Genomic DNA, 13,611 nt, shown 5'->3' with positions numbered 1-13,611 from the left:
GAAAGGAAAAAGAAAGGAAAAGAAAGGAAAAAGAAAGGAAAAAGAAAGGAAAAAGAAAGGAAAAAGAAAGGAAAAAGAAAGGAAAAAGAAAGGAAAAAGAAAGGAAAAAGAAAGGAAAAAGAAAGGAAAAAGAAAGGAAAAAGAAAGGAAAAAGAAAGGAAAAAGAAAGGAAAAAGAAAGGAAAAGAAAGGAAAAGAAAGGAAAAAGAAAGCAAAAGAAAGAAAAAGAAAGGAAAAGAAAGGAAAAGAAAGGAAAAAGAAAAGGAAAAAGAAAGGAAAAAGAAAGGAAAAAGAAAGGAAAAAGAAAGGAAAAAGAAAGGAAAAAGAAAAGGAAAAAGAAAGGAAAAAGAAAGGAAAAAGAAAGGAAAAGAAAGGAAAAAGAAAGGAAAAGAAAGGAAAAAGAAAGGAAAAAGAAAGGAAAAAGAAAGGAAAAAGAAAGGAAAAAGAAAGGAAAAAGAAGGAAAAAGAAGGGGAGGAACCCGGTGGGCTCGAGCCCACGGCGTGCCGGGAGCCGCGCCGGCGGGCCGCGCCCAAGTCGACCCACCTCATGGCCAGGTACATGGGGCGGATGGCGAAGAGCGGGAAGGTGTGGACTTTGATCATGATGGTCATGAAGGCATGTAGAGGAGGACTTTGATGAAGCCTGGGGGGAGGGGGGGGGAAAGAAGCACATCAGAGCCCTGTTCCGGGACAACCCCGGGTTGGTGGAGGTGGGATGGGATCTCCACGGTCATCTGGGGCCGTTCCGGGACAACCCCGGGTTGCCGGAGGTGGGATGGGACCCCCAAGGTCATCTGGGGCCGTTCTGGGACAACCCAGAGTTGGTGGAGGTGGGATGGGACCCCCAAGGTCATCTGGGGCCCTTCTGGGACGACCAAGGGTTGGTGGAGGTGGGATGGGACCCCCCAAGGTCATCTGGGGCCGTTCCGGGACAACCACGGGTTGGTGGAGGTGGGACGGGACCCCCAAGGTCATCTGGGGCCCTTTTGGGACAACCAAGGGTTGGTGGAGGTGGGATGGGACCCCCAGGGTCATCTAGGGCCGTTCCGGGACAACCACGGGTTGGTGGAGGTGGGACGGGACCCCCAAGGTCATCTGGGGCCCTTCTGGGACAACCAAGGGTTGGTGGAGGTGGGATGGTTCCCCAAGGTCATCTGGGGCCGTTCTGGGACGACCAAGGGTTGCCGGAGGTGGGATGGGACCCCCAAGGTCATCTGGGGCCATTCCGGGACAACCACGGGTTGCCGGAGGTGGGATGGGACCCCCAAGGTCATCTGGGGCCCTTCTGGACAACCCAGAGTTGGTGGAGGTGGGATGGGACCCCCAAGGTCATCCAGGGCTGTTCCGGGACAACCATGGGTTGCCGGAGGTGGGATGGGACCCCCAAGGTCATCTGGGCCATTCCGAGACAACCACGGGTTGCCGGAGGTGGGATGGGACCCCAAGGTCATCTGGGGCCCTTCTGGGACAACCAAGGGTTGGTGGAGGTGGGATGGGACCCCCAAGGTCATCTGGGGCCGTTCTGGGACATGCCGGAGGTGGGATGGGACCCCCAAGGTCATCTGGGGCCGTCTGGGACCCCTAAGGTCATCTGGGGCCATTCTGGGACAACCCAAAGTTGGTGGAGGTGGGATGGGACCCCCAAGGTCATCCAGGGCTGTTCCAGGACAACCCCGGGTTGGTGGAGGTGGGATGGGACCCCCATGGCCGTCTGGTCCCGCCACCTACTCAAGCAGACCACCCCGCGCTCCTTGTCCAAGGCCATGACCCAACGGCTTTGGAGCATCCCCAAGGACGGAGGTGTCACCAGCTGAGCCACCAGCCCCGGCTCCCTCCCGCCTCTCCAGTCCCTTCGGTGGACATTCTCCAGTACGTCCCAGTCTCTCTTGGACTGGGGAGCCTAGACTCGGGTCTCCAGGAGTGACCTCACCACCCTGATCCCCTCCCTCCCCCTGCTGGCAACCGACGCCGGCCTGCGCTCAACCCAGCGTCCACCAGAACGCCCAGTTGAACCCCCGCCCAGCGTACACTCGTGCCGGGGGGGGGGGGGGGGGGTCGTTGGGACGTGGCCCATCCCTTTGTTGAACCTCGTGAGGTTCTTCTTGGACCCTTCCTCCAGCTGACAAAAGGTCCCACCGGACGGTGCCACCACCCATCCACCAACTCCCCCTTGGTTCGGCGTCGCCGGCCAAGCGGACCGAGCGACCGCTCTGCCCCCTCCCCCAGCTCCTTAACGAAGCCCAGACCTCCAGGAGGCGCCGAGCACCACCTCCCCCCTTCAGCTCTTCGTTAACCGATGGCTAATGGAGCTCCCTAACGACGGATCCAGCTTTATCGGGCCACGCCCAGATGAGAAAAGCCCCTCCCCATCCCCAAAACAGGGCGAGAAGGAGGAGGAGGAGGAGGAGGAGGAGGAGGAAGGGGGGGAGGGGCCACCGTACCGGTGAAGAGCTCCGTGTAGAGCATGTAGACGGCTTTGCTGTCCCAAGGGTTCTCGTTCTGCAGGTCGATGGAGTGCAGGACGTACTTGATGAAGATGGTGAGCACCATGGTCAGGAGGATGGCGTACTGCGGGGAGGAAGAGCGCGAGGAAGCCTTCGGCCACGCCGGCGGCAGGGGGGGGGGGGGGGACACGACGACGGCCAGGGAGGTTCCTCCATCCGAGGAGGAGGAGGTTTGTCCTACCTCGAAGCCGAAGACGAGCTGGACGGAGGCTCCTCGCGTGAGGATGCTGTGGTAGGCGTGGCTGACGAAGAGGAAATCCAGGATTCCCAAGAGGAACATCAGGGCTGCGGCAGGGGGGGGGGGAGAAGGGGTAACGAGGGAAGGAGCTAACGAAGCGCGGGGAGACACCACCCCCACCCCCCCCCCAAAAAAAAACCCCCAAAACTCCGGAGGGTCGCGCCCCAAAACGGCTCCCCCCACCAGACCGAGCGGGACCCTGGAGGAGCATCGGGGGCGGGGAGGGGGGCTGAAGGGCTCTGCGCTAACGAGGGGCTGCATGAACGCCGCCCGGTAACGAGGCTGCCTCGTTGGAAGCCCCCTCTGCGTCTCCTGGCCCACCAAACTCCTCCAGAAGACGACGTTTACACCCCAAAATCCCCTTCTCCCGAAGCAGGAGTGTATTTTGCCGGGGAATCCGGCGAAGCCAGAGCTCGTTCACGTTCACCCCGCGACCCCGTCCCGCCCCCTCCCTCGTTAACGAGGCCGCCCTGACGAGGTCGATCGAGCGCCGACGGCCGCACGCTCGGCTGCACCGGGTTCTGCCCACGGCGCCAAAATTCTCTCCCCCCCCGCCCAGCTGCCGGCAACGCGCCGAACGGCAAAGAGCCCGCGGGCGGGGCCGGGGGCGGGAGGGGCGAGACACTCACAGACGATACGGAAGTGGAAGAGCCAGGAGATGTTGGGGCTCCTTTCCATCTGCAAAAAGAAGGGGAGAAAAAGGTGAGGTTTTCCCCGAAAGAGGCGTTTTTACGCTCATTTTCTCGCTCCCCCGGCACTCACAAAGTCCACCCGGTCTTCGGCCAACCAGTGGAAGCACTTGAGGAAGAGGAGGAGGGTGAAGAGGGCGACGAAGCGAGGGCTGAAGTCGTCCCTGAAGACGGTGAAGGCCAGGCAGGTCTCGGTCACGGCGTACCATGAGCGCTCGAGGAGGTGCTGCGGGGGAGGGGGAGGCAGGGAGAGGCGCGGTGGGCCCCAATCCCCCCCCAACCAGCACCAAAAGCCTCTCAAGTGGTTAAAATCCCCCCCAAACGGCACCCAAGGTCTCTCAGGGCTCAAAATCCCCCCCCAAAACGGCACAAAGGCCTCTCAGGGCTCAAAATCCCCCCCCCCAATTGCACAAAGGCCTCTCAGGGCTAAAAATCCCCCCAAAATGGCACAAAGGCCTCTCAGGGCTCAAGATCCCCCCAAAATACAGCACTCAAGGCCTCTCAGGACTCAAAATGCCCCCCAAAACGGCACAAAGGCCTCTCAGCACTCAAAATCCCCCCCAAATCAGAACCCAAGGCCTCTCAGGGCTCAAAATGCCCCCCAAAACTGCACCAAACGCCTCTCAGCACTCAAAATCCCCCCCCCAAATGGCACCAAGGCCTCTCGGGGCTCAAAATCCCCCCCAAATTGGCACACAAGGCCTCTCAGGGCTCAAGATCCCCCAAAATACAGCACTCAAGGCCTCTCAGGGCTCAAAATCTCCCCCAAAATGGCACAAAGGCCTCTCAGGGCTCAAAATCCCCCCCAAAATCAGCACCCAAGGCCTCTCAGGGCTCAAAATGCCCCCAAAACTGCACCAAATGCCTCTCAGGACTCAAAATCCCCCCCCCCCCCCAATTGTACCAAAGGCCTCTCAGGGCTAAAAATCCCCCCCAAAATGGCACAAAGGCCTCTCAGGGCTCAAAATCCCCCCAAAATACAGCACTCAAGGCCTTTCAGGGTTCAAAATCCCCCCAAAATCAGCACCCAAGGCCTCTCAGGGCTCAAAATGCCCCAAAACTGCACCAAACGCCTCTCAGGGCTCAAAATCCCCCCCCCCAAAATGGCACCCAAGGCCTCCCAGGGCTCAAAATGCCCCCCAAAACGGCACAAAGGCCTCTCAGGGCTCGAAATCCCCTCAAAATGGCACAAAGGCCTCTCAGGGTTCAAAATGCCCCCCAAAATCAGCACTCAAGGCCTCTCGAGTTCAAATCCCCCCCAAAACGGCACAAAGGCCTCTCAGGGCTCAAAATCCCCCCAAAATGGCACAAAGGCCTCTCAGGGCTCAAAATGCCCCCAAAAATGGCACAAAGGCCTCTCAGGACTCAAAATGCCCCCCAAAACGGCACAAAGGCCTCTCAGGGCTCAAAATGCCCCCCAAAACGGCACAAAGGCCTCTCAGGGCTCAAAATGCCCCCAAAACGGCACAAAGGCCTCTCAGGGCTCAAAATCCCCTCAAAATGGCACAAAGGCCTCTCAGGGTTCAAAATCCCCCCCAAAATCAGCACTCAAGGCCTCTCGGAGTTCAAAATCCCCCCCAAAATGGCACAAAGGCCTCTCAGGGCTCAAAATCCCCCTCAAAATGGCACAAAGGCCTCTCAGGGTTCAAAATCCCCCCAAATCAGCACCCAAGGTCTCTCAGGGCTCAAAATGCCCCCAAAACGGCACAAAGGCCTCTCAGGGCTCAAAATCTCCCCCAAAATGGCACAAAGGCCTCTCAGGGCTCAAAATCCCCCTCAAAATGGCACAAAGGCCTCTCAGGGTTCAAAATCCCCCCCAAATCAGCACCCAAGGCCTCTCAGGGCTCAAAATGCCCCCAAAAACGGCACTCAAGGCCTCTCAGGGCTCAAAATCCCCCTCAAAATGGCACAAAGGCCTCTCAGCGTTCAAAATCCCCCCCCAAATCAGAACCCAAGGCCTCTCAGGGCTCAAAATGCCCCCCAAAACTGCACCAAACGCCTCTCAGCACTCAAAATCCCCCCCCCAAAATGGCACCCAAGGCCTCTCGGGGCTCAAAATCCCCCCCAAAATGGCACAAAGGCCTCTCAGGCTCAAAATGCCCCCAAAATCAGCACTCAAGGCCTCTCGGAGTTCAAAATCCCCCCCAAAACGGCACAAAGGCCTCTCAGGGCTCAAAATGCCCCCCAAAATGGCACAAAGGCCTCTCAGGGCTCAAAACTCCCCCCCAAAATGGCACAAAGGCCTCTCAGGGCTCAAAATGCCCCCAAAAACGGCACAAAGGCCTCTCAGGGCTCAAAATCCCCCTCAAAACGGCACAAAGGCCTCTCAGGGCTCGAAATCCCCCCCAAAATCAGCACTCAAGGCCTCTCGGAGTTCAAAATCCCCCCCAAAACAGCACAAAGGCCTCTCAGGGCACCAGCTCGACACCGTTCCCCCCCGCCGTTGCTCACCTCCATCTCCGCTGCCCGCAGCTGCCCGAAAAACACTTTTCCCATAAATTTCCCCAGGAGAAAAACCAACACGAAGGCCTGGATGTAGAGAACCTGTCGGGGAGGGGGAACAGGGAGGGGAAGGAGGTGATGGAGAAGAAGCCACGGCCCCCGCCAAAACCCGTCTCGGTGCCGCCCGGATGCAGGGGAGGGTTTGCCGCCGCAAATTCGGGCCCCAGGGGACGGCGAGAAGGGACCCGCTCGGCCCCAACCCCGTTTTGGGGCTGCCCGAGGGCTCCCACGGAGGCAGGAGGCGGCGGCAGCGGCGTCTTCCCCGCCCTCCCCGCAGGTGCCTGCCCTCCCCAGGGGGGCACCGGCGTTTTCGGGGGAGCGCCGTGAAGCAGCAACCGCCCCGTTTTGGCCACCGAAAGCAGAAGTGAGCGGCGATGAGAGCTCCCACCCCCCGCCCCGAAGCTCCCTCGTTCCCCACCCCAACCGTGCGGCTTAATGACCCGCCGCTAATTAACGAGCTGGGTACTCACGGCCATGCTGGGGCTGGATTTGGTGAGATAAACCACGGTGGGGTAGAACTGGTGCTTCAGGTAATAGGCGTGAGCCACCACCGCCGTCGTCAGCGCCAGGCTCCCCGCCATCACCACTGCCGTGCAGAGCATCGCCCCGGCTTGGCCTGCCAGCGGGAAAACCACCCAAAAAAAAAAGGAGGGTTTGGCCCTAAAAAGAGGGGGTGAAACGGCCGCCCTCGCATCTCCGGGACGCGGTTAAACCCCTTCTTGGGGGGATTTCAGAGCCCAACAGGAAAAGAAGAGCCTAAACCGAACGATGCCGCCACCAAACCGGTCTTTTTTCACCCGCCAACGATTCCCACGGGTAACAAAACCACAGGGCTTCAAAAGGAGCTTTTCTGCCCCAAAACCGCTGCCAGCAGTGCCACCAGCCCGTGCCCTACATACTCTGCCACGTCCCCACGTCACTTCGCTCGTGTCCCCAAATGTCACCTCCTTGTCCCTGTCCCCATCTCTTCCCACCTCACTGGCCCCCCTGCCCTCTCCCTCCCTGCAGCAGGGGCCAGACCCCCTGTCTGTGTCCCGTGTCCCCCTCCCACCCCTCAGGTGACTGTCAGTCCACCCCCCCCGACACCCCCCTGCCCCACTTGGTGCCTCCAATGTCCCCTGTCGTGTGTCCCCCCCCCCAGACCACCCACTCTGCCCCACTGCAGGCCCCAACCCCCCGTGCCCCCCCACGCATCCCCTGCCTCTCCGGGTGTCCCCAATGTCCCCACTTCCGTGTCCTCCAGGTGCCCCCCCTCCTTCATGTCCCCCATCCCTCTAGGTGTCCCCTAATGTCCCCCACAATGTCCCAGCCCCCCATGCCCTGTCCACCCTTGGGCCCCAACTTTAATGCCCCCCATGTCCCCACCCCCCTCATCCCGCTCCCCAAATGCCCCCCAAAACTCTGCTGCTCTAAGTGCCCCCAGTCCCTCCAACACCCCCCCACCCTCCAGCTGCCCCCCATGTCCCCTGTGTGTCCCCTCCAGGTGCTTCCCATGTCCCTCTCCAGCCCTCCACGTCCCCCCATGTCGTGTCCCCCCCCCTCCAGGCGCCCCTTTTGTCCCCATGCAAACCCCCCCCCCCCGCACCCTCAGGCGCTCCTCATATCCCCATGTCGTGTCCCCCCCCCCCCCCCCGTGCCCCCTTGTCCCCCCCCTCCACGTCCCCCCCATGTCCCCATATGTCCTCCCCAGCCCTCCACGCCCCCCACCCCGGTCCCCATACGTTCCCCCCCAACCCTCCAGGTGCCCCCCATGACCCTGTCCCCCCCCACCCCGCCAGGTAACCCCCCCCGTATCCGTGCCCCTCCCCACCGATCCTCTGCTCCACCGTGTCTCCACCATGTCACCGCCCTTCCCCCCTCCCCCGGGACCCCCCTTTTCCCTCCCGCTCCTCCCCAAGCCCCCCCCGGTGCTTCCACCCCCCCCGCCCCGCACTCACTCGGATCGAGCCCCGCCGCCGCACCGGCGCCCCCCCCTCCCCGCCTCAGGCCGCTCCCCCACCGGAAGCGCCTCAGCGCGCGACACCTCACTTCCGCCTGGGCCGCACCACTCGCTGCCCCGGGAGTGGAACCGAAAGGGGGGGGGGTGGGGGGAGGCACTTCCCCGCTGCTCCCCCCCCTCCCCCCGCTGCCCCACAGCGGCTCCTCCCGAGGGATGATGCTGAGGGTCCCCCTTCCCCGCTTGCCCCCCACCGCGCGGAGTGAGGGGGTCCCGAACCCCCCCCCCAAACCTACTGGATTCCCCCCCCCTCCCACGCCCGCACTTGGTACGGTCCGAGCTACTCCGCAGCCGGCGCTTGAGTGGGCGGGAACGCCAAGGGTCCCGTGTCTCGCTCTCATTGGCCAGCCACCGCGGCACTCGGCCAATCAGAAAATTCCTCCGCGCGGCGCCGCTTCACCAGCGGCTGTTGCTAGGGGCAGGGCGGCACGGGCGATGAGTTGCGCTCGGCCTCAGCCCGCCCCGCTCCCCTCACGGCGCGGCCTTGGCGGGAGGAATAATCCCCCCGTTCCCCACTTCGCGGGCTGGCAGCAGGCCCCGGGTCGCTCTCAGCCACCTGGGGAGACCCAAATTGAGCCGGATTTGCCGGGGTTTTCCCCCTTTTTTTTCATACCTCACGTCACGCTCGATGGGTTTGTGTCCTCTCTAGGCGCTTTCCCGCCCCTTTTTTCCTCAGAAACCCCCCAAATCCCTCACCCGGCCCAGCGGGGGGGGGGGGGTACCGCAACCTCTGCCTCCAGCCGCCCCACCCTTCACACTTGCCCCTTCACACAGCCCAGCCCATCAGCGACGCCTCCTCCGCCGCTCCGCACCTCTGATTGGCTAGCGTCGCCCACCGTCCCGCCTCCCCCACCTTTGACAGGCAGAGGCGGGTGCCTTCTCCGCCTTCTGATTGGCTGGCGCTGCGGGCGCGCTGCCTATAGAAGACGACGCCCGCTGAAAGGGCGGAGTCAATTTAGTTCCTCCCTCGGGGTGCCCGGGAGGTCTCTCCGCGCATGCTCTGCTTGGGGGGGGGGGGAGGAAAAGGCGGGAAAAGCGGTTGGGTGCCTCCAGGCGCCGTCGACGCTCCCTGAGGCGATTTCTCCGCTTCCCGCTATTTCTGAGGGGAAAAAGGGGGCGCCGTGCGATGAACTCGCCACTCTCAACCCTGTCTGCTGAGGGGAGACCGAGCCCTGATGCTGTGAGGTGAAAGCAGCTCTGTAAATCCCTTTATTTTTCTCCTTTTCCCCTTGATGTGTGAGGGGACAGTAGGGTGGGGCCTCGCTTTGGTGAGGGAAGAGGGGTTTCTGGGAGAACGTGGAGGGGAGGGTTGAGCTCTGGGGGCTCTGCTGTACCTCCTTTTAGTCCTGCCTTGGATCAAAGTTGAGGAGCCAAGTGCAGCCTTTTTAAGTTTTCTGTTTTCTTGGAAAATCCCCTGAGGAAGAAGAGAGTGAGGAAAATTATACATCTTTTACCTCATTGAAGCGAAGTTTTGGTGCCCTTGAGCACAAGTGTTTCAAATAGGAGGATGCACCAACATGGGAGTAAAAAGAGGGTTTTTAATCGTTTGTGAGGAAACTACCATAATGTCCTTACATCCCAAGGAGGTGGCAAGCCGTGCCATGGCGGTAATCCTACTGCAGTGCCCTAAAATGAGGAAAAAAAGGATTACTGTTGTTTCTTGGGTAGTTTTTAGGGCAGTTGAGCAGCTGCCAGGGCAAGATGTGTCCCCTCGGGCTGTGGTGCCCCTTTGAGGCCGACTGCTGGGCAGTGCTAATAAAACCCGCAGAACCGAGAGGTTTTTTTGTCTTTTTGGGGAAGATAAGCATGGTTTATATTCGGGGGAGGAGCAAAATCTGTTCTTTTTATTACCAGTTTGATTATGACGAGAATGATTCTGATCCTAAATTGTTTTAGTTATTGGGGGTTTTGGGGATCTCTTTCAGCATCTGAGCCTTGTAGCTGGTGTAAAAAAAAAAACCTAAACCCTTCAAAGACGCTCCTGTGGTTGGGGGGTTTCTCTTAATTTGGGGGGGGGTTTTCTCTTAATTTGGGGGGGGGTTTCTCTTAATTGGGGGGGGTGTTTCTCTTAATTGGGGGGTGTGTTTCTCTTAATTGGGGGTGTTGGGGGGGTTCTCTTAATTGGGGGGGGGTTTCTCTTAATTGGGAGGGGGTTTTCTCTTAATTTGGAGGGGGTTGTCTTACAGAACATCTTTTTGGCCCCTTCAGAGCACCTTGGTTTTCTAAAGCAGGAGTTGTAAATCATTTATTTTAATTTTAAAAAGGTGGTTTTTGTCAATGGCAGGTTTAATTTCCCCAGCAGGCTTTGGGGTATTTCAGGGCTTTTTAAAGAGTATCGCTCAGGAAGATTTCTGTGTCCCTTCCTCCTCCCGCAAGGTGCAGCTTTCAAAGTCTCTTTTCCTCGTTGGGCTGCTTAAATAACACAGAAATGATGAAATATTGGGGGGAAAAAAAACCCAAATTGGTAGAGAGGAGGGAGGGAATTGGGGGCTGAGCAGCACGTTGTGACGCTGCTTTTAAACGTTTGAGGTCGGGGGGGGTTGGCAACAGGAGGCGAAACTCGGCGCCCTGAACCTTACTAAAAAGTATTAATTTTGGACAAAATTAAATTAAAAAGAAAATGTTTTATTTTTTCATCTTGGAAACGAGGCAGCGTCTGATTTCACTCCATTTTGGGGCTGGAGGAGGGAATTTCTGCGCTGTTGCTTTTTAGTGGGATGAGAACCAGTTAAACCTGGTTTTATCAAAATGTGAGGCTTTTTTTTTTATTAGTATCTACTTTTACCCTAAAAGTACTTATTTAAAATGGTGAATAGGTGGAGAAAATCCGGTGAGGGTGGTTACCCCCAACCTGAGGCTTCCCTGGGGACGAAGCCCTCGTTATTCCACAAAACCCCTGTAGCGGCTGATTTACATATTCACCTTGGCCCCAATTTCTCCTGATTTTAACCAAAAAAAAAAAAGCCAACAAACCCCTAAACCCCTAAATTTTGGGGGTCTGGAAAGGGAGCGGGAGGGAGTTGGGGTGCAGAGGGGCTGCCCCTCTTCGTTACCGCTCGCTAACGACCCCGCCTCGATGGGGGAAACCGAGAGGTGCCCGAGGCTCAAAACTGCGGGGGGGGGGGGGAAGCAGATTTGGGGCAAACCTGGTGTTTTAGACACTGCAGTTTGTGTTGGGGTGCGGGGTGCTGGTTTTGTCTCCTTGGGCTTGAATGAAGGGGCTGGGTTTGGGGGGCTTTGGAGGGTTTGGGGGTGTTTGTTCACCTGTGGTTTTGGGGGGGTTTGGAGCTTTTTTGTGTCACACATGTCTGGGCCCTCTGTGCATGTCACACGTCTCCTGGTCCTCTGCACATGTCATGTGTCACATGTATGTTCTGGTCCTCTGCACATGTAACATGTCACGTATCTGGGCCCTCTGTGTGTCACATGTATGTCCTGGCCCTCTGGATGTGAAATGTGTGCATCATGTGTGTCTGGGCCCTCTGCATGTGTCACGTGTCTGGGCCCCCTGGATGTGTAACATGTGTGTCACACATGTGTCCTGGCCCTCTGCATGTGTCATGTGTCACACATGTGTCCTGGCCCTCTGCACGTGTCATGTGTCACATGTGTGTTCTGTCCCTCTGCACATGTAACATGTGTCTGGGCCCTCTGTGCATGTCACATGTCACACATATCTGGGCCCTCTGTGTGTCACATGTATGTCCTGGTCCTCTAGATGTGTAACGTGTGCATCATGTGTGTCTGGGCCCTCTGCATGTGTCACGTGTCTGGGCCCCCTGGACATGTAACATGTGTGTCACACATGTGTCCTGGCCCTCTGCACATGTCATGTGTCACACGTGTGTTCTGTCCCTCTGCACATGTAACATGTGTCACATGTGTCTGGGCCCTCTGTATGTCACATGTATGTCCTGGCCCTCTGCACATGTAACATGTGTCACACATGTCTGGGCCCTCTGTGTGTCACATGTATGTCCTGGTCCTCTGGATGTGTAACGTGTGCATCATGTGTGTCTGGGCCCTCTGCATGTGTCACGTGTCTGGGCCCCCTGGACATGTAACATGTGTCACACATGTGTCCTGGCCCTCTGCACATGTCATGTGTCACACATGTGTCCTGGCCCTCTGCACGTGTCATGTGTCACATGTGTGTTCTGTCCCTCTGCACATGTAACATGTGTCACATGTGTCTGGGCCCTCTGTATGTCACATGTATGTCCTGGCCCTCTGCACATGTAACATGTGTCACACATGTCTGGGCCCTCTGTGTGTCACATGTATGTCCTGGTCCTCTGGATGTGTAACGTGTGCATCACGTGTGTCTGGGCCCTCTGCATGTGTCACATGTCCGGGCCCCCTGGACATGTAACATGTGTGTCACATGTATGTCCTGGCCCTCTGCACATGTCATGTGTCACACGTGTGTCCTGGCCCCCTGGATGTGTGTGTCATGTGTCCTGGCCCTCTGGACATGTAGTATGTGTGTCACACATGTGTCCTGGCTCTCTGCACATGTCATGTGTCACATGTGTGTTCTGGCCCTCTGGACATGTAACATGTGTCATACGTGTGTTCTGGCTCTCTGCACATGCCATACGTGTGTCCTGGCCCTTGACACATGTCATGTGTCACACGTGTGACCTGGCCCTCCGGACATATAACATGCGTGTCACATGTCTGGGCCCTCTGCACATGTCACATGTGCCCAAGCCCTCTGCACACATGTCCTGAGTTGGCCCAGCCCCCCGCACACGTGTGTCCCGGCCCAGCACACGTGTCCCAGCCCCCTGCACACGCGTGTGCCCCCGCCCTGCACACGCGTGTGCCCCCGTGCCCCCCCCCTCCGCACACGCGTGTGCCCCGCGTCCCTCCGCAGTCCCGCCGCCCGTTGCAATGCGGCGACGAACCCGCAGCCGCGCCAAAACCAAACGGCCCCCAAAAACCCTCCGAAACGGCCCCAAAACCGCCGCGGGGGCCCCGCCACCCCCAAAATCCCTCCGTTTTCCCCCATTTCCCCTCCCAGCAGCCGCCGAGGGAGGAGCAGCGCAGGGAGGAGTCTCGGGGGGGGGGGAATGTTCAACCCGGCCTCGCCTTCCTGCTTAAGGAAGAGTTGGGACCGGCTTCTTTTTTTTTTTTTTTTTTTTCCTCCTTTTACCCAAAAGCGGCGAGTTTAGGAGCGCCCCCCCCCGCCCCCCGAGGTACGTCCCGTGTCCCCCCGGGGGGGGGGGGGGGGTGACACCGCCCTGGGGACAAGGCGGGAGGCGCGTCCCTTCTCCTCAACTTTGTGGCCGGCGGCGCTTATACAACTGCAGGGGGGTGGGGGTGAATGGGCCAAAAAAAAAAGATCTTTTGGGGCAATTTGCCACTTTTTGTCGGAGCTGGGAAGGGAGTTGGGGGAGGGAGGGCTCCCCCCCCCCCCCCCCCCCCCCTCAGCTGAGCTTTGTTTCAACCAGAAAAAGAGGGGGTTTGGGGATTACATCTGCCCCCTGGAGGCGGGGGGGGAAGGGGGGATTTTGTGGGGGGTTAATCTTTTTATAATTTAGCGGTTTTCGCTGGGTTTTGTTTCATTTTCGGTGGTGTTTTCTCCCCAGCGCGCCGGGAGGAGAAGCAGCCGCTGAGGTGCCGCCACCGCCGGGCCAAACCTTCACCCCCCGGCACCTGCCGGGCGCTGGGGCCCCGC

At 58.7% G+C, this 13,611-nt stretch overlaps 1 protein-coding gene across 1 annotated transcript; it reads right to left on the bottom strand.

The window, feature by feature from the left end:
- Positions 1 to 543: 543 nt before the first annotated feature.
- SYVN1 (synoviolin 1) lies at positions 544 to 6,584 on the bottom strand (the record flags this gene model as incomplete). The annotated part of the gene is given in 8 exon segments (XM_086481438.1): positions 544 to 616; positions 619 to 642; positions 2,441 to 2,567; positions 2,685 to 2,788; positions 3,371 to 3,419; positions 3,504 to 3,656; positions 5,882 to 5,974; positions 6,403 to 6,584. Coding segments are annotated over 8 exon segments (755 nt in total), but the record flags the coding sequence as incomplete, so codon positions are not given.
- Between the last annotated feature and the right edge of the window lie 7,027 nt (positions 6,585 to 13,611).

This window comes from Leptosomus discolor, unplaced genomic scaffold, assembly GCF_034619465.1.
Source record: "Leptosomus discolor isolate bLepDis1 unplaced genomic scaffold, bLepDis1.hap2 HAP2_SCAFFOLD_180, whole genome shotgun sequence".
Classification (NCBI taxonomy): Eukaryota; Metazoa; Chordata; class Aves; order Leptosomiformes; family Leptosomidae; genus Leptosomus; species Leptosomus discolor.
This window is presented reverse-complemented; position numbering and strand designations above follow the sequence as displayed.